Source organism: Oncorhynchus masou, chromosome 27, assembly GCF_036934945.1.
Source record: "Oncorhynchus masou masou isolate Uvic2021 chromosome 27, UVic_Omas_1.1, whole genome shotgun sequence".
In the NCBI taxonomy this organism is placed as follows: domain Eukaryota; kingdom Metazoa; phylum Chordata; class Actinopteri; order Salmoniformes; family Salmonidae; genus Oncorhynchus; species Oncorhynchus masou.
The window spans coordinates 40237756-40264538 of NC_088238.1; the positions used below are offsets into that span (position 1 = coordinate 40237756).

General features: G+C 43.9%; 1 protein-coding gene across 1 annotated transcript; it reads left to right on the forward strand.

The window, feature by feature from the left end:
* LOC135516139 (dynactin subunit 1-like) lies at window positions 1-26661 on the forward strand. Its single transcript, XM_064940209.1, has 31 exons — window positions 1-87; window positions 1934-2188; window positions 3505-3589; window positions 3904-3935; window positions 4114-4131; window positions 4796-4819; window positions 6009-6179; window positions 6496-6519; window positions 6920-7117; window positions 7331-7535; window positions 11370-11448; window positions 11589-11748; window positions 14789-14893; window positions 15238-15429; window positions 15651-15767; window positions 15962-16114; window positions 16251-16417; window positions 17681-17849; window positions 18177-18245; window positions 18424-18545; window positions 18627-18717; window positions 18888-19049; window positions 19727-19858; window positions 20065-20190; window positions 20361-20503; window positions 20841-21007; window positions 24531-24661; window positions 24958-25156; window positions 25274-25347; window positions 25456-25545; window positions 25641-26661. Exons 1-31 carry the CDS (start codon window positions 16-18, stop codon window positions 25776-25778), a joined length of 3870 nt encoding a protein of 1289 aa, XP_064796281.1. The 5' UTR covers window positions 1-15; the 3' UTR covers window positions 25779-26661.
* The last annotated feature ends 122 nt before the right edge of the window (window positions 26662-26783 follow it).

The following is a 26783-nucleotide window of genomic DNA, read 5'->3' on the forward strand; positions in this document are numbered from 1 at the left end:
ATAAGACAAGTCAATATGGCTGGAATGCGCAGGCGGCATTCTGTGGCCGTCCCGGCGATGGGCCTGGGTATTGGCCGGGGCAGCTTGGTGAGTCTATCTGATATTCTGCCTAAGACTAGGCTTGTCTTTAGGCTATAGTTACATTTATTTGATTGAACAAACAGCAACAGTCAGCTATTTTTGCCTATGACTAGTAATTGGCTATCTACATTGGATTTGATTTACATTTCTTTTTTGTTTGTTATTGTGCCACCTTTTGAGAACAGAACTGTATCAAGAGGAGTTTTCTTGTTGATACTGCTGGCAAAGAAATTAAGATAAAATAATGTTTTTACTCACAGTGCAGGCGATACAGCAAGGTCTTGTAGATGATGATGTTGGTGATGATGATCTAACATGTTGTGGCTCCATGATCTGTTCACCTCTTCATTTGAAGAAGTCATTGTTAGGATGGGTGGACTATTCCAGTTTTGAAGGGTATTTCCTGGTGGTTCATCTTTATTCCAATGTTATTACCAATGGCATACATGGGAGCTCAGTTTCTCCTTCTTCTCTTGTTTCTAACACCATTCCTGCCATGATTGGATCCTGGCTAGTCCTCCCAGTTGTCTGCCCTTCGGACGATATCCAGAAGGCTAGCTACCGTGAATCTGGTCTCCTCTCACATGGCATTGCCTCGCCGAAGACCGAAATATGTTTCAAGATCCTCCACTGCCCCCATTTGACCATTTTTATGAATGAGTTCCTCTGTGTCTAGACAGTGAGTGGTGCTCTCTGTGTGTCTGCTGGCTGTAATGGTTACAGGGTGCTGAACCATATGACTGGGTGTGTGACTGTGTCCTCAGGCTGTCTGTGTCCTAGCAGTCAGCTGTCTGTGGCCTAGCTATCGACGAGTCAGCTGGTTGACATTCAGACAAAGGGAACGAGGCCTAATGATATGTCATCAACAATATGTTTTTTGAATCTAGTTCTTGTTGTGGAATAGGCCTTTTATATTTTCCCTCTCAGCTTCTTCCGAGCTGTCTATATGGCCTAGCTAGTAGACAGAAGTCAGCTGTCTGATATTCACAGGGAACTATGCCTAATGGGGTAGCGTGACGACTCACAACAAAAATATATATATATATTTAAAAATATAAAATATTAAAAATATATATATTTTTAACAAGGCAAGTCAGTTAAGAACGCATTCTTGTTTACAATGACGTCCTACACCGGCCAAACCCAGACGATGCTGGACCAATTGTGTGCCGTCCTATGGGACTCCCAATCACGGCTGGTTGTGATGAAGTCTGGATTCGAACCAGGGTGTCTGTAGTGATGCCTCTAGCACTGAGATGCAGTGCCTTAGACCGCTGTGCCACTCGGGAGCCCACTTCTTCACTTGAGTCTGAGACTGCCAACATTGAAGTTGTTTCTGGTGACGTGAGGCATTGTGCAAAACAAAGTCATCAGCGATTGGATTGGCTCTAACTATTCAGAGTATCAAAGCCAATGATACATTTACAAACTGCTGCTTCACCCACGTGTTCTGACCCAACTCATCAGTTTCTGGACCAATCAGATGGGCCCAAATGTGTTCACATTCGGTGAAGGGTCGGGGAGGTACTCTGATCCAGACTGCTTGCAGAGAAGAAACAAATGTCCTTGGGCGTGGTGCAGTGTTGGTGCAGGGAGTCTGGGTAGCCAGGCAATTAATGGGGCATTGAGTTGATGGCATATCCATTCCCCTTCAAACTATTATTCACTTAAATGACACATTTCATGGTTTAAAGTCTTAATGATAACAAAATCAAAGTGTTCTTACTGACCACTTATAGTGGCTCAGTGTATAACAACAGTCCTTGCTCTCTGTCCCTCCAGCAACCATTAGTGGACTCTGCTCCACCCTCTAATGACCCGCTGTGTCCCCCTCTTTCTCCTCCCTCCCCAGCTCTTCAGCAGCCCCCTCCTGAGCAAGATGAGTGCAGACGGGGGCGGCAAGCCTGCCAAGGTGGGCTCGGTGGTGGAGGTGATCGGTAAGGGTCAGCGTGGCACGGTGGCTTACGTGGGCGCCACGCTCTTCGCCACTGGTAAGTGGGTGGGCGTGATCCTGGACGAGCCCAAGGGCAAGAACGACGGCACGGTCCAGGGGAAGAGATACTTTCAGTGTGATGAGAACTGTGGTATCTTCGTGCGCCAGTCCCAGGTAAGCTGAGTTTACACGTCACACAATATAGTCACTTCATACAGTGCATTCAGGAAAGTATTCAGTCCCCTTGAATTTTTCCACATTTTGTTACGTTACAGCCTTATTCTAAAATGTATTTAAATTGTTTGTTCTCATCAATCTACACACAATACCCAATAATGACAAATCGAAAAAGTTTTTTAGAACTGTCATCCAATTTATTAAAAATTAAAACAGAAATCCCTTATTTACATAAGTATTCAGACCCTTTGCTATGAGACTCGAAATTGAGCTCAGGTACATCCTGTTTCCATTGGTCATCCTTGATATGTTTCTACAACTTGGAGTCCAGCTGTAGTACATTCAATTGATTGGACATTGAGGTACACACCTGTCTATATGGTCCCACCCTTGACAGTGCAGGAAACCTGGCACCACCCCTACGCGAAACATGGTGGTGGCAGCATCATGCTGTGAGTATGTTTTTTAGCGGCAGGGACTAGGAGACTAGTCAGAGATCCAGTACAGATGAAAACCTTCTCCAGAGTGATCAGGACCTCAGACTGGGGCAAAGGTTCACAGCCAAGACAATGTAGGAGTTGCATCGGGACAAGTCTCTGTCCTTGAGTGGCCCAGCCAGAGCCTGGACTTGAACCCGATCAAACATCTCTGCAGAGACCTGAAAATAGCTGTGCTGCGACGCTCTCCATCAAACCTGACAGAGCTTCTGCAGAGAATACTGGGAGAAACTGCCCAAATATAGGTGTGCCAAGCTTGTAGTGTCATACCCAAGAAGACATGTGGCTGTAATTGCTGCCAAAGGTGTTTCATCAAAGTACTGAGTAAAGTCTGAATACTTATGTAAATGTGATATATATATATATATATTTTTTTTTTTGCTTGGTCATTATGGTGTATTGTTTGTAGATGGGGGGGGGGGATTATTTTATCCATTTTAGAATAAGGTTGTAAAGTAACAAAATGTGGAAAAAAAATCCAATTTTATTTGTCATATTTGTCACAGGTGTAGACCTTACAGTGAAATGCTTTTAACCAACGATGCTTTAAGAAGTTAAGAAAATAAATGTGCTAAGTAAAAACATAGAAAAAGTAACAAATAATTAAACAGCAGGGTTCTGAATACTTTCCGAATGCACTGTATGCACTCCAATGCAGATGCACGCACTCACGCATAAGGGGAAGAGAAGATATTCGATGACGAGACATTCATTTTAGTGGGCATAAACTACTTGCATTGGAACAATAGTATTCACAAACACACACTGTGGTGGACTGACGTATTGAGCATCTCTCTCCCTCTTTATCTTTGTCAGATCCAGCTAGTGGAAGATGGATCCAGTGCCACCTCTCCAGACACCCCAGAGGCGGCCACTGCCAAGTTCCTGCCCAAGCAGAAAGGTGAGCTGGATAACAAAGCTTTTGTACTGTCATTTAGGCCTCCTACAGGGTCTGGACCCATGCTCATACAGCGTCTCAGAGCAGGAGTGTGATCTAGGATCAGTTTTGCCTTTTCAAATGATTATTAGTAAGATTACATGGACAGAGGGGACCTGATCTTGTACATAGACTGTGAATACTGACCCTGGTGCTCCTCGTATGCTCCACTCATAAGACTACACTGTAAAACTTTACATTGATGATACCAAAAAAATGATTTATAAGTAGTTTATAAACTAGAATGAGTTTGAGATAAATCTTTTTTTCCCCCCCAGACATTCCTGAGACTCCGAAATCAGTCAAACAGGTGCAGTAACAATACAGACAATATATGGGTTGTTTTAGAATGATTTGTGCCCTTGTGCTGATTTATACCCTGTACCTCTCTTCTTCCCCTCCCTCCCATTTCTCCCTTTTCAAGCGATTGTCTTCCCTTTCCCCTACTTCTCTCTCTCCCTCTCCTTTCCCCCCGAATACCGTTACAGATGCCCATTCCCAAGAAGGTATAGATATTTAAACTGTGCTCATCTGCCTTGCCATGGTGCTTGCTTGTCACGTTTTCTTTTCCAACACTTTTTTTAAATTTAGAATTAGTCTATTCTGGGTTATATTTTTGCTCAACAGTAATATATTTTCTGTAGTTTGTCTTTTGCAGTTTATACCTCAACTGTTTTACATTGACATTTTTTGTGCTCATTTTTTCCCCTTTGATTTCTTGAGACATTTGGTAGCATGATTTCACATTTTTGGGCTGTTACGCACATTTTTTAGATTGTATTTTTTTGGTTAACCTTTCTGAGACAAGTGTATGCTTGCTTGCATTGTGTTTGTGCCTGCACATCACTTGTTTTGAATTTGAACCAATTTGATAAACTTTTAAAAATCAACTTCACCCACTAACCTATTACAGTATGTCTTCAGATTTTGAACACAGTAGTTATGGTCAGTACATACTTGCATAAAGACTTAGGTGGTTAATCCAGTAACACACAGTAGTAATCCTGCCTGTAGAGTGATATCTGTGTGTGTAGACTAATCTTAACCCTGTGTATTTCTGCTCCTCTCGTACTGCTAATTGCTGCCCTCGCGTCCTCTGCTGGGCCTATGTATGTCTATCTGTGTATGTGTCCTCTATCCTCTCCTCCGCCTCTACCCACCCTCCTCCAGTTCGTAACCCGCCGTAGTACCAAGGTGAGCCTTTGAACATCAGGCAGAGGCATTCAGTGAGGTAACAGGGGTACTAAGAGGGAAGAGTTCACCTGTCTGTCATTTTGTGTATCACATGAAATGAAACATGGGTTATAGCTCTTAGATATGGATGTTGTAGGAATGTAACAGATTAGGAATGCAGAAGGTCATCTACAGTCTATAAATTATGTTCAGAGTGCGATATTCCTGCTACAGTGTACATCATATAGGTCTAATCTCATAGTAGCCAATAATTAACATGCAGTATTTCACACACACTACATGGAGTGTGTGTATGTGTATCGGCCTAACTATAGAATGTGGGTGTAGTAGTGTGTAAAGTTGATATGTAGAGAATGCCCACAGGAAGAGAGATCACAGCAGCAGACAGTTCTTCGAGCCTTAACAGAGTCTACTTTATCACACACAACAACAGTTGAACACTCCTGATCGCCTCTCCTCCTCCAGCTCCCTCCCCTCCCTCCTCATGGTACGTTCCAGGCCTCAAACCACCCCCTCCCCCAGGGAGAGACCAACTCACATCCTGGAGGGGTGAACTCTGGTCCATCTGGTCATTGGTCAAAATCCCTACAGTAACTGGAATGACTACAGCGTGTATATAGTTTGTTTTTCAACCAAGTCCCCACAAAAGGGAAATAGTAACTTGCTGCTGTAGTTTAGCAACCATCTACGACCAGAGTTGACCTTTTTCAATATAGTTCAGTTAACCTGTGCCAGTTCCTTCAAGGACAGTTGATACTTTTTTAGTGTAGGCCAGATCAGTACTGTAAGGGGAGACTTATATGGCACTGGGTGTGGCGTTCTATCACCTGTGTGCCAGGTGTGTTGACTCACTATGACCGGTTCACTTTACCATGGGTTGACCTTAGTTCACCTGGGTTTGTTTGTCTGTTCTTAGCCTGTGTGCCAGTCTGTTTCTGCTCTCTTGCCAAATCCTTATGGGCAAATAACAGCAAATGGATCTAGGATAAGGCTATGTACCTGTGTTCTGGGTGGCAGTCTGTTTCCTCTATGATCACTGGGATTAACAGGTAATGGTACTGTCTCACGGATGTTGTTTTCTCTTTTACATGCGTTTTACTTTTATTTCTCGATTCCTTCCTGTTCTCTCCCCTTTCTCTTTCTATCTTTTCTCCATCTCTCCCTGCCCCCCTACTCTTCCCCTCCCCAGACCCCCCGAGTCTTAGCCACCCCGGCCTCTGGTCTGTCTAGCTCTCTTTCCAGGGAGGATGTCAGTGAGGGCAGCCTGTCTTCCAAGGGTGCACTGGGGGCTCCCGTTGTCCCACTGCCCAGCGGCACCCCCACCACGCTCGGTGCTCCTCCCCCTGCCACCCCTAGCAAGGTCAGTCCACAACCCACCCTAGCCAATCAGATCATTAGCTAAGGTAGTGTACACCAATTCTGGTTCTGTGTGTACTGTGTGTAGGCTTTTGTTCTAGCACAGCAAGAAAACACCATAGTCAAATAGTCATTATGACTTTGATAAGTTGATGGATGTTTTTAGTGTTGGGCTGGAACAAAAGCCTGCCTTAACTGAAGCTCTCCAGAACCAGAGTTGGGGAACACTAATCTAAGGCCAAGGTATCACCTCAATCCATTGTTTCCTCATTTGTCATATCATCTGTTGACTGTTCTATTCATGTTGCCATTGTAAACAGGCTGAGCCTCCCGTAGCGAAGCAGGTAGGGTAACATTACCTGGATGCATGCGTAGATCTGGCCTGAGCATGTTGTTTGACTGAGTTCACAGGGTGTTTCAGAAGAGTGCTTCTCCTCAACCTCACTACTACTGCACTTCCCCAATGTGTCCACAGAGGGCATAGTTTCCATCTTTAGTTTCATGTCAGTGGAACTGTGTCACTGTAACGATGGTCCTTGGTGGTGGGAGCATGTATTTGAGCTATGTGGGGGTTTTATATGCGGGTGCTTTAGACTCCAGTCACTCTCTGAGATGTCAACTATCCCCTCTCTCGTTGTTAAAAATGCCTTTCCCAATTGACCACACATCAACATGAAGTGATTCTCTGTGTGCACCTGCCTCTTGCCTCTCTTTTTCCACTTCTTTATTCCGTTCTTCCCCCAGGAGGAGGAGTCTCTGCGAGGTCAGGTGAAGGATCTAGAGGAGAAGCTGGAGACCCTGAAGATGAAGCGGGCAGAGGACAAGGTCAAGCTGAAGGAGCTGGAGAAGTACAAGATCCAGCTGGAGCAGCTGCAGGAATGGAAGACCAAGATGCAGGAGCAGCAGGCCGACCTGCAGAAACAACTCAAGGAGGCCAAGAAGGTAACAAGTAATAGTACCCACCATAGAAATGAATAAATCACGTTGATGTCTCTTTATGGGTACCTGTCCACTTTCCCTATTAGATAAACTTTTTCAATGAACAGTAAAACATGATATTCTATTTGGCAGAAGTTCTTATTTTTCTTATAGGGTAACTGATGTAATTGTCTTGTATGTGAAGTGCGATTACTGATGTCAACTCTCGTCATTCAGGATGCTCGGGAGGCCCTGGAGTCTAAAGACCGCTACATGGAGGAGATGTCAGACACGGCGGACGCCATCGAGATGGCCACACTGGACAAGGAGATGGCCGAGGAGCGGTCAGAGAGCTTGCAGGTGGAGGTGGAGTCATTGAAGGAGAAGGTGGAGGAGCTCACCATGGACCTGGAGATCATCAAACACGAGGTCGAGGAGAAAGGTCAGAGTTCACTCTACAGGGTGGTAGTGTTAATTGATTGGTAGCATGTTGACCTACTCTTAAGGGGGGAAATAAAGTTGTTTCGATTGAATGGACCTTATGGCTAATGTTACCAAATTTGGAAGTAATACAATTCTGATTGTGAGGTTGAGGAGAAAGGTCAGAGTTCACTAGTAGTGTGTTGGTGTGAACAATTACTACATTTATGGTGTTTCGTTCTTCCTGGAGCTTAATGTCAATCCCTTTGTACTACAGGGATTATTGAGTAGCTACTCAAATGTATTTTTATTTTTTTCCTAAACAAATCATTTTTGTCATTTGTAAATCACATTTGTCACACGCACTGAATACAACACAGTGAAATGCTTACTTACAAGCCCTTAACCAAGTTTTAAGAAAATACCCTCCAAAAATAGATAAGAATAACAAATAATTAAAGATGGGGTCAAGGTAATTGAGGTAATATGTACAGTAGGTAGAGTTATTAAAGTGACTATGCATAGATAATAAGAGAGTAGCAGCAGTGGGGGGGGGGGTACCCATTCGATTTAGCTCTAGAACTAGGGTGGCTGGAGTCTTTTTGACCATTTTTAGGGCCTTCCTCTGACACCGCCTGGTATAGAGGTCCTGGATGGCAGGAAGCTTGGTCCAGTTATGTACTGGGCCGTTCGCACTACCCTCTGTAGTGCCTTGCAGTTGGAGACCGAGCAGTTGCCATACCAGGGAGTGATGCAACCCGTCCGGTTGCCCTCGATGGTGCAGCTGTAAAACCTTTTGAGGACCCTTGCCAAATCTTTTCAGTCTCCTGAGGGGGAATAGGTTTTGTTGTGCCCTCTTCACGACTGTCTTGGTGTGCTTGGACCATGTTATTTTGTTGGTGATGTGGATGGCAAGGAACTTGAAGCTCTCAACCTGCTCCACTACAGCCTCGTCGTTGAGAATGGGGGCGTGCTCGGTCCTCCTTTTCCTGTAGTCCACAATCATCTCCTTTGTCTTGGTCACGTTGAGGGAGAGGTTGTTGTCCTTGCATCACACAGTCAGGTCTCTGATTTCCTCCCTATAGGCTGTCTCATCGTTGTCGGTGATCAGGCCTACCATTGTTGTAATCAGCAAACTTAATGATGGTGTTGGATTCGTGCCTAGCCGTGCAATCATGAGTGAACAGGGAGTATAGGAGGGGACTTTGCATGCACCCCTGAGGGGCCCCCGTGTTGAGGATCAGCGTGGCGGATGTTGTTACCTACCCTTACCACCTGAGGGTGGCCCGTCAGGAAGTCCAGGATCCAATTGCAGAGGGTGGTGTTTAACCCCAGGGTCCTTAGCTTAGTGATGAGCTTTGAGGGCACTATGGTATTGAATAGTATTCTCACATAGGTGTTCCTTTTGTCCATGTGTGAAAGGGCAGTGTGGAGTACAATAGAGATGGCATCATCTGTGGATCCGTTGGTGCGGTATGCAAATTGGAGTGGGTCTCGGGTTTCTGGGATAATGGTGTAGCTGTGAGCCATGGCCAGCCTTTCAAAGCATTTCATGGCTACAGACGTGAGTGCTACGGGTCGGAAGTCATTTAGGCAGGTGACATTAGTGTTCTTGGGCACAGGAACTATGGTGGGCTGCTTGAAACATGTTGGTATTACAGACTCAGACAGGGAGAGGTTGAACATGTCAGTGAAGACACTTGCCAGTTGGTCAGCGCATGCTCGGAGTACACGTCCTGGTAATCTGTCTGGCCCTGCGGCCTTGTGATTAAGACCTTTAACCTCTAGCATCGAGCAATCCCGTATCCGGGAGCGTAATCATAGCCTCAAGCTCATTAGCATAACGCAACGTTAACTATTCATGAAAATCACAAATGAAATGAAATAAATTGGCTCACAAGCTTAGCCTTTTGTTAACAACACTGTCATCTCAGATTTTCAAAATATGCTTTTCAACCATAGCTACACAAGCATTTGTGTAAGAGTATTGATAGCTAGCAATAGCATTAAGCCTAGCATTCAGCAGGCAACATTTTCACAAAAACAAGAAAAGCATTCAAATAAAATAATTTACCTTTGAAGAACTTCGGATGTTTTCAATGAGGAGACTCTCAGTTAGATAGCAAATGTTCAGTGTTTCCAAAAATATTATTTGTGTACGAGAAATCGCTCCGTTTTGTTCATCACGTTTGGCAAAAAAAAAAAAAGAAAATTCAGTCATTACAACGCCAAACTTTTTTCCAAATTAACTCCATAATATATAATATCGACAGTAACATGGCAAACATTGTTTAGAATCAATCCTCAAGGTGTTTTTCACATATCTATTCGATGGTAAATCATTCGTGGCAGTTGCCTGGAAAAGTGCACGCAGCTGGAGATTGCGCAATAATTTAGACGGAGGACACCAAGCGGACACCTGGTAAATGTAGTCTCTTATGGTCAATCTTCCAATGATATGCCTACAAATACGTCACAATGCTGCAGACACCTTGGGGAAACGACAGAAAGTGTAGGCGCATTCACAGCCATATAAGGAGACATTGGAACACAGCGCATTCAAAATCTGGGGCATTTTCTGTATGAAATTTCATCTTGGTTTCGCCTGTATCATTAGTTCTGTGGCACTCACAGACAATATCTTTGCAGTTTTGGAAACGTCAGTGTTTTCTTTCCAAAGCTGTCAATTATATGCATAGTCGAGCATCTTTTCGTGACAAAACTTCTTGTTTAAAACGGGAACGTTTTTTTAATCCAAAAATTAAAAGAGCGCCCCCTATATCGTAGAAGTTAAACAGGTCAACGTACACATCGGCTGCGGAGAGCGTGATCACACAGTCGTCTGGGACAGCTGATGCTCTCATGCATGTTTCAGTGTTACTTGCCTCGACGTGAGCATAGAAGTAATTGAGCTAATCTGGTAGTCTTGTGTCACTGGGCAGCTCTCGGCTGTGCTTCTCTTTTGTAGTCTGTAATGGTTTGCAAGCCCTGCCACATCCAACGAGCGTCAGAGCCGGTGTAGTACGATTCGATCTTAGTCCTGTATTGATGATTTGCCTGTTTGATGGTTCGTCGGAGGGCATAGCGGGATTTCTTATAAGTCCCGCTCCTGAAAGCGGTAGCTCTACCCTTTAGCTCAGTTTGAATGTTGCCTGTAATCCATGGCTTCTGGTTGGGGCATGTACGTACAACCACTGTGGGGATTACTTCCTCGATACACTTATTGATAAAGCCAGTGACTGATGTGGTGTACTCCTCAATGCTATTGGAAGAATCCCGGAACATATTCCAGTCTGCTAGCAAAACAGTCCGGTAGTTTTGTATCTGCTTCATCTGACCACATTTTTATTGACCAAGTCACTGGTGCTTCCTGTTTTTAATTTTTGCTTGTAAGCAGAAATCAGGAAGATAGAATTATGGTTAGATTTGTCAAATGGAGGGCAGGGAGAGCTTTGTATGCGTCTGTGTGTGGAGTAAAGGTAGTCTTGAATTTTTCCCCCCTCTGGTTGCACATTTAACATGCTGATAGAAATGAGGTAAAATGTATTTAAGTTTCCCTGCATCAAAGTCCCCAGCCACTAGGACCGCCGCCTCTGGATGAGAGTTTTCCTCTTTGCTTATGGTGGTATACAGTTCATTGAGTGCGGTTTTAGTGCCAGCATTGGTCTGTGGTGGTATGTAGACAGCTACGAACAATACATAGTGTGGTCTACAGCTTATCATGAGATACTTTACCTCAGGTGAGCAAAACCTTGAGAATTCCTTAGACAAACAAACAAAGTAGCTATTCTTTAAGAGAATTTATCCAGTATTGCTTGGCAAGTTGAGACATAACCTATCTGCATTTCTTCACCAGGTTCTGATGGAGCTGCCTCCAGTTACCATGTCAAGCAGCTGGAGGAGCAGAACAGCAGACTGAAAGAGGCTCTGGTCAGGTGAGTGTGTTTAAAAAACAAACACCCATCTCCCTTGAACATGTGTTTTACTCCAGGATTCATTTTAATGTGTGTCCAGAAAACCAACTCATCATTCTTTCCTTTGGTTTGAGCTTTAACATAACTATCTCTCCTCCCAGGATGCGTGACCTGTCTTCCTCTGAGAAGCAGGAGCATGTGAAGCTCCAGAAGCAAATGGAGAAGAAGAATGGAGAGCTGGAGACTCTGAGGACCCAGAAAGAGAAGCTACAGGAGGAGATGAAGCAGGCTGAGGCCACCATTGATGAGCTGAAGGAGCAGGTTAGTCAGCCAGTTTATTTATATTTTAGTACAAGTCAAACATTTGGACACCTTCTCAGTCCAGTGTTTTTCTTTTCTTTTTACCATTGTCTACATTGTAGAATAAGAGTCAAGGCATCAAAACTACAAAATAACACATGGAATCATGTTGTAACCAAAAAAGGGATAAACAAATCAAAATGTACTTTATATTTGAGATTCTTCAAAGTAGCCACCGTTTGCCTTGATGACGGCTTTGCACACTCTTGGCATTCTCTCAACCAGCTTCATGAGGTAGTCTCCTGGAATGCATTTCAATTAACAGGTGTGCCTTGTAAGCGGTTAATTTGTGGAATTTCTTTCCTTAATGCGTATGAGCCAATCAGTTCTGTTGTGACAAGGTCGAGGTGGTATACAAAAGATAACCCCATTTGGTAAAAGACCAAGTCCATATTATGGCAGGAACAGCTGAAGTAAGCAAAGAGAAAGGACAGTTTGTCATTACTTTATGACAGGAAGCTCAGTCGATCCGGAAAATGTCAAGAACTTTGAAAGATTCTTCAAGTGCAGTCGCAAAAACCATCAAGCACTATGATGAAACTGGCTTTCACGAGGACCGCCACAGGAATCGAAGACCCAGTTTTTTTGGGTGCTATTTAATGAAGCTGCCAGTTGAGGATTTGTGAGGTGTCTGTTTCTCAAACTAGACACTAATGCACTTGTTCTCTTGCTCAGTTGTGCACCGGGGCCTCCCACTCCTCTTTCTATTCTGGTTAGAGACAGTTTGCGCTGTTCTGTGAAGGGAGTAGTACACAGCGTTGTACGAGATCTTCAGTTTCTTGGCCATTTCTCGCATGGAATAGCCTTCATTTCTCAGAACAAGAATAGACTGACGAGTTTCATAAGAAAGGTCTTTGTTTCTGGCCATTTTGAGCCTGTAATCGAGCCCACAAATGCTGATGCTCCAGATACTTAACTAGTCTAAAGAAGGCCAGTTTTATTGCTTCTTTAATCAGAACAGTTTTCAGCTGTGCTAACATAATTGCTAAAGGGTTTTCTAATGATCAATTAGCCTTTTAAAATTATAAACTTGGATTAGCTAACACAACGTGCCATTTGAACACAGGAGTGATGGTTGCAGGTAATGGGCCTCTTTACGCCTATGTAGATCTTCCATAAGAAATCTGCCGTTTCCAGCTACAATAGTCATTTACAACATTGTTAATGTCTACACTATATTTCTGTTCAATTTTATGTTATTTTAATGGACAACAAATGTGCTTTTCTTTCAAAAACAAGGGAACTTCTAAGTGACCCAAACTTTTGAGTGTGTGCGTGCATTCGGAAAGTATTCAGACCCCTATACCTTCTCCCCATTTTGTTAAGTTACAGCCTTAAAATGTATTAAATTGTTTTTTCTCTCAATCTACACACAGTACCCCATAATGACAAAGCAAAAACAGGTTTAGATATTTTTGCAAATGTATAAAAAAATGTACTGATATCACATTTAAATAAGTGTCCTTTACTCTGTATTTTGTTGAAGCATTTTTAGCAGCAATTACAGCCTTGAGGCTTCTCGGGTATGACACTACAAGCTTCTCACATTTTTCTATGCAGATCCTCTCGAGCGGCAGGGTAGCCTAGAGGTTAGAGCGTTCGACTAGTAACCGAAAGGTTGCAAGTTCAAATCCCCGCGCTTACAAGGTACGAATCTGTCGTTCTGCCCCTGAACAGGCAGTTAACCCACTGTTCCTCGGCCTTCATTGAAAATAAGAATTTGTTCTTAACTGACTAGCCTAGTTAAATAAAGGTTGGAGTGTCGCTGCACAGCTATTTTCAGGTCTCTCCAGAGATGTTTGATAGGGTTGATTGGGCCACTCAAGGACATTCAGAGAATTGTCCCGAAGACACGTTGTCTTGGCTGTGTGCTTAGGGTGAACCGACGGTGAACCTTTGCCCCAGTTTGAGAACCTGCTCCAGAGCGTTCAGGACTTCATCATTGTTCATCTGTCCCTCGATCCTTGCCACTGAAAAACATCCCCACAACATAATGCTGCTTCACCGTACAGATGGTCCAGGTTTCCTCCAGTCATGAAGCTTGGTATTCAGGCCAAATAGTTCAATCTTGTTTGGCAAACTCCAACCGGGCTGTCATGTGCCTTTTTACTGAGCAGTGGATTCTGTCTGGCCACTCTACCATAAAGGCCTGATTTCGAAGTGCTGCAGAGATGGTTGTCCTTCTGGAAGGTTCCCCCATCTCCACTGAGGAATTCTAGAACTCTGTCAGAGTGACCATCGGGTTCTTGGTCACCTCCCTTCTTGGCCACCTCCCTGACGAAGGCCCTTCTCCCCCGGATTGCTCAGCTTGGCTGAGTGGCCAGCTCAAGGAAGAGTCTTTTTTTTTTTTTGGTACCCTTCCACAGATCTGTGCCTCGAGACAATCCTGTCTCGGAGCTCTATGGACAATTCCTTTGACCTCATGGCTTGGTTTTTGCTCTGACATGCACTGTCAACAGTGGGATCTTATATAGACAGGTGTGTGCCTTTCCAAATCATGTCCAATGAATTTACCCAATCAATTGAATTGACCAATCAAGTTGTAGAAACATTTCAAGGATGACCATTGGAAACAGGATATACTTGAGCTACATTTCTAGTCTCATAGCAAAGGGTCTGAATACTTAAATACTGAATACTTAAATAAGGTATTTCTCTTTTTATTTTTTTTATATATTTGCCAACATTTCTAAAAACCTATTTTCACCTTGTTATTGTGTGTAGATTGAGGAACATTTTTTATTTAATCCATTTTAGGATAAAGCTGTAACGTAAAATATGGAAAAGGTCAACGGGGCTGAATACTTTCCCGAATGCACTGTATACTACTTGAGGTGATGAAGCAGGTTGAGGTTACCTAATGATCTCCATGAACAACATAGGAAGTTTTTCTATGCTAGTGTCATTTCGGATTACTCTCATCTGCATGTGTATTATGTTTTTTTGTATATGCCTAGGTTGCTTTTAAGAGCTTTGCAACATATGTATATGTGTGTCCTAGGTTGATGCTGCTCTCGGGGCAGAGGAGATGGTGGAGACTCTGACTGAGAGGAATCTGGACCTGGAGGAGAAAGTCCGAGAGCTCAGAGAGACTGTCACAGACCTGGCGAGTTCAAATCAATACTCCTGTCAACCCTGTTACCTTAATATCAATGTCAACCCTGTTACCTTAATATCAATGTCAACCCTGTTACCTTAATATCAATGTCAACCCTGTTACTTTGTATGGTTTGAGTAGTCAGTGATTTGAGTTCACACACCCATACCAACTCTGTTGGTATGTTTTGAATAGCCAACTCTGTCAACGCTATGCCCCTGATGTGCGCACACTATATTGGTAAGGACACTGTCTTAGAGACCGAGATACACCCCTATGCGTTTGAACCCGGTCCACTCAATACTCCCCACACCACCACATAAGACACCTCTACCACCTCTGACCCATTCCAGGAAGCGATCAACGAGATGAATGACGAGCTGCAGGAGAACAGCAGGGAGACGGAGATGGAGCTGAGGGAGCAGCTGGACCTGAACGGGGCCAGGGTGAGAGAGGCCCAGAAGAGGGTGGAGGCCGCTCAGGAGACGGTGGCTGACTATCAGCAGACCATCAACAAGTATCGCGAGCTCACCACCAGCCTACAGGTATAGAGTTTGAATTCATTGTTTCGGTGTAGTGTCATACAACATGCAATCGGGAGAAGGACATTTAACACTATCGTTGTTAATAGTTTAAAAACCGTTTCTGTGAACTTCTTTGTCTCAGTCAGGGTTTTACTGACATCCTGAATACATCAGCCTTTAGGCAAAATGGGAAAGGTCTGACTGGTTTATTTTGGTTATTTGTATATGAATTGTGTGTGTAGGATACCAACAGGGAGCTGACCATTGCTCAGAATGCCAATGCAGAGCAGGTCCAACAGCCTCCTGCTGAGCTGTTTGACTTCAAGATCAAGTTTGCTGAGACAAAGGCCTACGCCAAGGTAAGAAAGTGAGCCACACACATACGGTTTAGTGCAGTGGTTCCTTTACAGGGACCACTAGATCACTGTTTTTATTTTTTTACATCAAATATTTATCAGTGAGGCCAATAAAAGCCTATTATTGCAGGATGTGTGATATTCTACCATTACAACAACAAATAACATGTTTATCCTATTCACATGTGTCTTCCCAGGCCATCGAGATGGAGCTGAGAAAGATGGAGGTGGGCCAGGCCAATAGACAGGTGTCTCTCCTCACCTCCTTCATGCCCGACTCCTTCCTGCGTCATGGAGGAGACCACGACTGTATTCTGGTGCTCTTGCTCATACCAAGACTCATTTGCAAGGTATTGTGTGTGTGTGTCTGTGTGTTCCAGTTGATTAGTATTACAAGCTCAGAATTTGACGAGGAACGAGTGTGAGTATTTAAGGTTCATACTGTGTGTGAGTGTGCCTAATGTGTGTGTTCCTCCCTCTCTGTAGGCTGAGTTGATCAGCAAGCAGGCCCAAGAGAAGTTTGATCTGAATGGTAACCCAGTGGAGAGGACTGGGATGAAGATGAGAGGACCACCTGGAGAACAACTCAGCTTTGCCTCTGGACTGGTGTATTCTCTAACCCTGCTACAGGCCACGCTGCACAAATATGAACAGTAAGGAGGATAGAATTAAGCAATATGGTCAATATACCATGGCAAAACGGAGTGCCTGGATACAGCCCTTAGCTGTGGTATATTGGTCATATACCACAAACCCCAGAGGTGCCTTATTGCTATTATCAACAGGTTACCAATGTAATTAGAGCAGTACAAATATTTTTTTTGTCATACCTGTGGAATACTGTCTGATATACCACAGCTGTCAGCCAATCAGCATTCAGGGCTTGAACCACCCAGTTTATAATCTCACTTATACTTCTAAGATAGTAACAGCATATTGAAGTGGTTGCTTTGTCTCTCTCGCCTGCCTGATCACACTTGTTTTCCAATAGTGGACATCTAATGATAATCGAGCAAGGGGAAATCAAGGAGTGCCATGTTCTTGAAAGAGTGAATGCCCCTAAAAAAGAAACTTCTCGTTTTGAAAATGGCCTATGTAGCATCTATGAGTCAGAAACATTTATTCTTGTGTAAAAATAGACTACAACGTGTAAATAGGAACGTTTTGGTCATGAAGTCGCCCTCGTCCAAAACAGATTTGCAAGATGATAGGAAAAAAGGGAATGTAACGGAATGAAGGGTAACGTAACAGTTTTTCTTGGGTTGGGTTTATTTCAATCCTGCACACAGCTGGACTACAACGTAGAGTGCAGCTGCACACAGCCCGATCTTAATGTCCATTGTCAATTTGGTTTGACATTCGATATCCCCATGGGGGTAGCTGGGGACCATCAGTAAATTACACAATATTGGACAATATATTAAAAGGTTGATAGCTCCAAATCTCAATGACTTAAAAACATCAAACCAACTATGCATTGTAGAAATGCGTATACAAATATTAATAGCATTTAATGAGAATTAAAAGATGTGTAACATTTACATTGTGTTCATTTATTTACGATCCATAACTAGCCACAGAGATAAGCTATCCAATCCCAAACCAACTTTACCACGGTTACACACCAGCCAGCTGAAACTAATTGGTGAGAAAAGTTGACTAGCACTAGCTAGCCTAGGCGACTTCAAGACACAAGACCTGGTAAGTTATCTAAATGGGTGAATGACTAACTTCGTACTGTTTTGGCAGAGTGAATGGACAAACGCGTACCACGTGCGAACACACACGAGAGACCCACATTAAACCCCCCTAAGACGTCTCTTGTTTGGCTCCAGTCATGGCCACTTAATTTCTTACTGAAAACGAGGCCAAATCAGGAAGTTCATACATTTCCTTTTCTCTCCCCTCTCCCTCAGATCTCTGAACTGCTGCAGTGTGGAGGTGTATAAGCGGATGGGGACTCTCTACTCAGAGATGAGTGTCCATGAGCGTTCTCTAGACTTCTTTATAGACCTGCTGCACAAAGACCAGCTGGATGAGACTGTACACGTGGAGCCTCTCACCAAGGCCATCAAGTACTACCAGGTAGGCAATACACACTCCATTCACACCCTGAACACTCGCAACAGAGAACACACACTTCACACACACACTCTTGTTGACACTCAATATATAACACACAATTGACCGCACATGCTGTACACTCTTGAGAAAGCGCTAGGAACAAGACGTACTATTGCTTCACCATACCATTATTTGGCCACTCTTGACAGAACACCACACGCTCTGTCCACTCAATTGTGCTCATTTTCTCAACTCGTACACCCCAGCACTGACATACTATCAAGTTAATCAATGCTATGAGTAAGGCCTTGTAAGCCACTCATTGACTAATCTGCTTTTATTTTGCAGCAACTGTACAGCATCCACCTGGCTGATCAGACTGAAGATTGCACCGTCCAGCTGGCTGATCACATCAAGGTACAACCATCCTTCATCAACAAAAGCGCTATTACATTTTATTATACAATTGTTAGAAAGACTATATTAAAGAAAAAAAGAAAATACCCTTGTAGCCTATTACAAACATAGCTTCCATAAAATCAGTTATAACACTGAACCCGAATTTGACCTCTGACCTTTGAACTCTGACCTCCAGTTCATCCAGAGTGCATTGGACTGTATGGGTGCAGAGGTGGTGCGTCTCAGGGCCTTCCTGCAGCCGGGGCAAGAGGGGGCTGACCTGAACATCTTGCTGAAGGACCTAGACACATCCTGCAGGTTGAATACAATACTTAATATGTCATTTCTATGTAGATCAATTTATCTCAATTTATATTTTTGTTATTTACCCCCCTGCAGCGACATCAAACAGTTCTGCAAGAAGATCAGACGCAGGATGCCAGGGACCGACGTGCCAGGGGTGCCCGCCGCTCTGGCCTTTGGCGCACCGGTATGTATCGAGTGCTTTGCTTAGGTCTTTAGTTTAGGTTGGGGAGTTTTAGCCCTGGGACAAGTGTTTACAGTAGCTCATAAAGTACAGTAATGCAACTCAACTTTGCATTTGTGGAACCGGGACTACTGCATGAGAATTTGACTGACAGTTCTGTGGACCAATGGCAGGTGTCAGAGACTCTAACAGACTGCACGCGTCAGCTGACTCGGGTGGTTGCCGTGCTACAGGAGGTAGCTGCGGCGGGGGCGCAGATGGTCGCCCCTCTAGGAGAACAGGAGGGGCTCAACACCCTCAAACTGGAGGACGTGGCCTTCAAGGCTGTTGAACAGGTACTGTGACCATATACTGAATATAGATTGAGCATTGCATGTTTGCGATTGACTACATTGCAGTTGGATTGCACGGAATCATTGATCTAATATTAAAAATCCCCTTGAGGGACTCCTTAGTGGCGCAGCGGTCTAAGGCAATGCATTGCAGATCTGAGGTGCCACTACAGTCTGGGGTTTGATCCGTGACCTGGAGCCCCATAGGGCAGCGCACAGATTAGGCGCCGTCCAGATTAGCGCCGTCCAGATTAGGAGATAGTTTGGCCGGGGGACTTTCCTTGTCTCATTGCGCTCTAGCGACTCCTTGTGGCGGTCCGGTCTCCTGCAGCCTGACTTCAGTCGAAAGGTGTTTCCTCTGGAACGTTGGTGTGGCTGGCTTCCTGGTTAAGGGAGCAGTGTGTGAAGAAGCAGCGTGGCTCGGCGGGTCATGTTTTGGTGGACCTTCGCCTTTCCCGAGCTGGTTGGCGAGTTGCAGCGATGAGACAAGATTGTAGCTACCAATTGTGTATCACGATATTGGAGAGAAAAATGGGGTGAAATTACAATAAAAATAATAACAATAATAAACAGAAAATATCACCTTACATCCCGAAGAACTACTTTGTGATCAAGAGTAGTGATTCTGTCTTGCTCAAACTGACCCCTTCAAACACTCTGACTGTCTCCCTCCTGTCCAGGTGTATGGGTCCCATGGCCTGAATCCTCATGAGTGTCTGCGTCAGTCCTGCAGCTCTGTCATCTCCACCATGAACAAGATGGCTACCGCCATGCAGGAGGGAGAGTATGACGCCGAGCGACCACAGGGAAAGGTATGTACGTACGGGGCTAGGGCTGGGGGGAGTATAACACTAGGTGGGAGGTATGGCTGGAGACTGAATTTCTTCAAAGAATTTCTTCAAATTCTTCAAAATCTAGCCTTTTCAAAACTAAGAACACTACATCTGTAGCACATTTGCCCCTCGTTTAATTGACATTCACAGTTGATCCCCTTCCTGTCTCCCCCCTCCCTGCATAGACTCCCCCGGTAGAGGCTCGTGCAGTGGCCCTCAGGGCAGAGATCACTGACGCAGAGGGTCTGGGAGTCAAACTGGAGGACAGAGACACTGTCATCAAGGAGCTCAAGAAGTCCCTGAAGATCAAAGTACGGACATGTCTCTCCTTTCTCTCTCGCGCACACACAAAGATACACACGGTTATTCTCATCCTTGCACTTTTTCTTATACACACACATTTTTCCCTCGCATGCACTCACCATCTCTCACATTAACACCCGCACATTCTCACTTCCACCTTCCTGTCTCTCTAACCCAGGGAGAGGAGTTGAGTGAGGCCCACGTCCGTCTCAGCCTGCTAGAGAAGAAGCTGGATACGTCCACTAAAGATGCAGACGAACGTGTGGAGAAGATCCAGACCAAACTGGATGAGAACCTCGCCCTGCTCAAGAAGAAAGAGAAGTAGGACTGGGGAACACGGTGGCTGTGGGACTATTAAGGAAGGAAGGAGGATGTTATAGAATCAGGACACTTCTGTCTGTGTATAGTTGTGTGCAAAGAATGTTGCTTTCTCCTATCCCAGTGCCGTTCAGATCAACATATGGGAGACGTAAGAGAGGAGTAGGGGTGAAGATGGTAGATGGCATATTTTCACTTAATATAAGTGTTTTTGCATCGTTGCCTGCTGTAGAGCCAGGAGAGGACATTATGTTAATTCACATAGTGAATGTATTACATTGATCAAGTATTTGTGTATAACCTACGTTTTTTTTTTTTTCACTCTCCCTCCCCAACCCAGGGAGTTTGAGGAAACCATGGACGCCCTGCAGGCAGACATCGACCAGCTGGAGGCAGAGAAAGCAGAGCTGAAGCAGCGTCTCTCCAACCAGTCAAAGGTGACCATTGAGGGCCTCAGGGCCCCGCCTGCCTCTGGCATCGCATCCATCGTCTCCGGAACCACCGGAGGTGAGTCTCATGAGTCTTTTGATACCTCACACGCCTTTATACCTCACATTATACCATCACTCATATTCTGATGAAGCTGTTTCAGAAGATTGACATGTAAAAAGCCATGTGGGGTTTGGATGAAATAAACTTTAGTCGTGAGTTTGTACTTAGAAAATCGCCCGATAGACAATATTATCCCCTCCTAGCGGCCATCCCAAAAATGTCAAATACTAATGTACATTTTTTTTTTAAGACGGCGAGCTCGCATGCTACGGGAGAGACAGGGTTACCATGACATTGACAAAGCAAATTATTGAAGCTAAATATTTTCCAGTAGCCTGCCCTGTTCCATTTGGGTGGAGCTGTGGCACGAAAGAGGTGTGTAGGCCTGTCTGGGTGGATATGCATCTTTCCCTTTTCAAGACAATTTGATACGTATCTCGATACATTGGCTCAGAAACGTTACATGAGCGATGCGATTGGTTTGATTAGAGGAAGGGATCGATGCGGTACAATCCGGTGCATTAACATTTGTTGCATACACACACACACAAGCTTTCCGTTCTAAATGAAAATCTTCTGCTGATGGAGATCATGAGCTGGATCTGTCTGAGGTGATATGTGTGTGTATGGTGTATGTAGGCACCTGAGCTAAGCCATAAGGGAAACTTACCACCCCGCTATCACACGGAACCCAAACCGGCTGCGCGCGTGCACCATCGTGCATACATTTATTTTGCCACCCCCACACCAAACGCTATCACAACACGCAGGTTAAAATATCAAAACAAACTCTGAACCAATTATATTAATTTGAGGACAGGTCGAAAAGCATTAAACATTTAAGGCAATTTAGCTAGCTCGCTTGCAGTTGCTAAAATGCACAAGGTCCTCTACGCCGACAATTAATCCACACATAAAACGGTCAACCGAATAGTTTCTAATCATATCTCCTCCTTCTAGGCTTTTTCTTCTCTTGACTTTATATTGCGATTGGCAACTTTCATAAATTAGGTGCATTACCGCCACCGACCTCGTTCAGTCACCCACGTGGGTATAACCAATGAGGAGATGGCACGTGGGTACCTGCTTCTATAAACCAATGAGGAGATGGGAGAGGCAGGACTTGCACCGCGATCTGCGTCACAAACAGAATGGACTTTTATTTTAGCTCTTGGCAACGCAGATGAGTCAGCCTGTTAAATGTTAGCTATTGTCGTCCAACCACCCGCCCCCCACACTTTTGATCTGAAATCAACATCACCCACTAATTAATTTGTCATTTTATAAAAAGTGTTAGAGCAAGATTGAATTAAAACATTTGGTATAACATAGCCAATGAATATAAAGCACAACTTTGGATGTACTCCGTCTCATAATCAAATGATTTAGACAGTTTACGTTTGGACAAGACTTGGTGATTGCTGTCCTTGTTGTGAAATTATCCACTTTACCATGTATATCTAAATTATACAGATTTTTGTTTCAAGCAAAACTACCAAAACTAATTGTTCACCCTCAGCAATAAAATGAAATTGAATGTAAGTGCCCCCCGATCAGCATGTGAGCCAGATGAGTTATCTCTGGCGGTAGCTCATGCAACTCTTATTCTGGTAAAACACCATTTTCAACAGCACATTTGATAAAAAATAACCTACGATATTACATTGGTTGTCGCTCAACTAATAAAGCGCAATTTTGCACAAGCTATTTTACAAACATTTGAATGCTGAAGGTGATGTTAAATGTTCCTAATAGAAGAACTATAAAAAGCATATGCATGACCATGGTAGCAATTGACAGGGAACACTTTGGAGATGAGGAAAGGATCCGACCAAAGGCGAGGACGCAATAGTTGTTCGACCTGATACAAGACTGTTGATTTTATGTGCATTTTACATTTACTGTACTTTTCACAACATTTTGTAAATGTCGAAATCTGAAAATACCTGTGTTCCATCCAGTAACAATACAAATATTAATTTATATTTTTTGAAGTAGTGCAAGATAAGAAAAAACACGATTGCAAGGTTTTGAGCGAACGGTCTAATTGGTGTCTTCAAGTGGCCATACACCTCTCCCAGACTGTGCATAGTTACTAAATAATTTCCATGGACTTTTATGACTCCAGGAAATAGTCTTCAACTACCAGGTGCTTTTTTGTTGAGCTCATAGGTTTGCCATTTAGGAATTGAAGCACCCACCCATCACACACATTACTATTGCTGTTTACGCTAGCCCCAAAAAACGGTCCATTTATAAATTGCAATCTGGGTCAGGTAGGCATCATTTGATAGCTGGTTCTATTGCCAACATGGCTAGCTCAGTTCTAAAATATGATCTTAGTGTTAGGTTTTCAAAAGGCACTTCAGACAAAAATGTTGTAATTTTGGTGTGCATAGAATGTCATGAGTTCATAGTGTAAAATGACATGAGTTTTCAAATATGGGAATGTAGAGTGCACATTTGGACTCATGGGCGTGTGTGGTTTGCTTGTATGACGTCAAAGCGGTATTTATTGTCGTTGTTAACGTCTCATCTTTCAGAACACATCAACTCTTCTCGATTTACAGCATTTCCCTCACTCAGACAGCAAATGTGCAAAAGTAGCCCAATTAGCGGGAGGGAGGGGGGAGGTGTCTTATCACGCGCGGTGCTCTAGTTTATAACGGCGCTGTGAAGCGGAGAACCTGAGCTCTGTCGTCATGTATAGCATGTTAATCTACAGCGAATGTCAATGACAATCTGCCATTTCAACCCGTATAAGGCATGACGGACTGTGAGTGGAAAGGGATACTGCTTTTATGATATTTCAGTTAGTAGGATAAGGGTCTCTCATGCATAATGTCTGTCTTATAATGCTTTGCTCAACTGTAGCCTAAGGTTTGTTCTCTCATTTATACCTCAGGCCTACCATGTTTTTAGGCAATTCAGGTTATTAAAATAAAACGCAACTTTCTGAGATCAGGAAATAGCGCGGTGGGAGAAATCCAGTATGCATTAAACTGAAAGAGTGCCTTAATAGGCCAAGTCATATTCGTATCAAATGGAGAGAAAATTAGGCTTTTAAATCAATAAGATACCGGTGTGTCCACTATGTTTATTGGCCCAGATCAGCTGACATTCGAGAAAAAAAAGATTTCGCGCTGCTTTGGTGAAACTCTTCGCTCTGTCTACGCTGTTCTCTTGCATTCTGTAAATATAACATATTTTTTTTAAATGGACTATAGCCAAGAGAGAGAGAGAGAGAGATATATATATATGCCATTTTCTCAATGTCACCCATGAAATTCTCTGCTGGCTTTGCCTGACTCTGCTTTTTACTGTGCGGCCACAGTCAAGCTGAAATAGGCTTAGTATCGTCTGTCACATCACCATCAATGGCTGTCAATCATCCTCGATAGATGATACTATCGTAATATCATCCAATCCTAAAGCCATGTGATTAGGGTTTATAATCTGCTAAATATGTTCCGACTGTTTTAATTTACAAATGTCTTACCCCTCCCTATTCCTCCACCCCTTCCTTCCTCCTCTCCAGCGGGTGTTGCCCCAGGAGCAGGGGGCCTGTCTGGGCCGATGCAGGTGGTGGACTCCCCTCTCCTCCGTCAGCAGGTGGAGACCCAGAGACTGGGCATCAAACACCTAAAGAACGAGAACAACAGACTGAAGGTTAGAACACTGCAGGGAACTGACTTGTGTGTGTCACTTTTAGTGCCATCTCTATTGTCTGAATCCATATTTTGATTAGTTCTTTCTTTTGTTACCAGAAACGAGAACTGTATTTTTGCAGATCATTGAAGTCTGTGTTGTATGCTTCTCTTGATGTAGTTCACTGAAGTCTATTTACCATGGAACGTATATTGACTAGTCGTCCATTTTAATGTATGCACGTATGTTTGACTGTAGTTGGCTCTGTGTTGATGACTGTGTCTCTATTGATAACTCTGTATATCACTCTCCTCCAGGCAGAGAAGATGAGAGCCCAGTTAGCCTCCCTCCCTCCCCTCCACATCCCCAAGCTTCCTCTGAGAGAGGCCTCCACCTCTCCCCCTGCTGAGGGGCCTCTCCACGGGGCTCTCTACAGGAAGACAGACCAGCTCCTGGGGACCCTGCTCAAGATGAGTGCCGCCGTTAAGGTGGTCGACATCACCGGGAAGACTCCAGGTGGGAGGGATGTGGGTGTGTGAAGGGTTTTGTGAGTGTGTAGCGTAGTTGTTTTTCAGTATGTGTGTATTTGAGTTAGATATTAAAATCTCATGTGCCATCTCTTTCTCCCTACAGTGAGTGCGAGTGCTCAGCTCCTGGACCAGACAGCTCGACTGCAGTCTCTGAGTGACGCTCTGGACAAACTGAAGGTGACCTGAATTTATATGATCAACCCTAGTTGACCCTAGTAATTATCATAGACAAAATCTGGTGTAGAGAAATACTATCATGGAAATGGACACATCTCTCTCTCTCAGGGTGAAGTGTCAGAGCATGTGGTTTCTCAGCAGCCTGGGGCGAAGGTCTCCTCTGACTTTGCCACCTTCCCCATCTCCTCCTTTGTCAAGGTAGCACACACATTGTAGGCACTCAAATAAATACCTGGTTTAGGTATGTCTGTATTTGTTGTCCTTTGACCTGTTCTTCTCTCTTGTCCTCTCAGGCCAAGGAGGAGAAGCAGGGGGGTACGGTGTTCATAGGGCGCGTGGCCATCCCATGTGCCAAGGGCCAGGAGCAGGTGCACCGTCTTGTCCTATCACAGCAGCACCTGCAGCAAGTGCACCGCCTCCTCATGACCTAAGATGCCATCCCATTGGCCTGTGTCCACAAGTGATAGCAAACTCCTCCAATCAGATCACAGCAGATGCAAAAAATGTTTTCAGTTCCAGTCCATTTCCTATTGTTCATCAGATTCTCTCAGGACACGGTTACACTACACCACCTGGTCAAAAGGTATTACCGATCTATGCCAAAGAGACACACAAGTGTTCTCGTCTAGTTATAATACATAGAGTAATTGTTATTCTTTACCAACACGTTCTACATGATTGTCAGAAGTCTTTAAAACGACTTGACTCGTAAATGTTGCATCTCTAGAATTGATTTAAAAGTATGGAGAAACAAAATGTATGCACACCAAGCGAGATGATGGAGCAGAAATTGGTTAACGGCAGATTGCACTTTTTTTTTGTACTGTGGTGATTATTTAAATCTACACCCATGTAATCCAGCAGTCGGGGCCAAGCAAATTCACCACGTTAATGTGTAATTCCCATTTGAGAAAGACTAATGTATTCTAGGGTGTCAAGGCACCCTATGACAATGAAGTTCCAATTCAGACATCTTTAACTGAAGTTGAGATGGGATGCTAATTTGAGAAATGTAGGGTGTTTGACATGCCTACAGCAACCAGGTTTCACTGATTTATAAATAGTGTTGGTCTATCATATGTACCGGTGTCATTATGGTAGATGAATGCAAGTATGTCTGGGTGGAAAAGACAGCCTAACTTTCAGCACTAGCCACATCCTAATCTCAAAAGCCATTATACTGTATAACGTGTTCAGTGCAGAACATTTCAACCATATATAACCTACTCTCCAGTGTTCATTGTGGACTGAGTGACTATCCATCTGTCCTATATCCAAAAACGGACCAATAAAGTTCTTACCTAACAAAATTGATTACTTGGTAACATGAAATTCCTTCCTTCCTTCCATGCCTAGACCTGGACTAAAACAGAGACTCAATGAGAACTAAACATTAAATCAGTAATTTTATTGTAAAAATTTTCCAGTATGCCTAA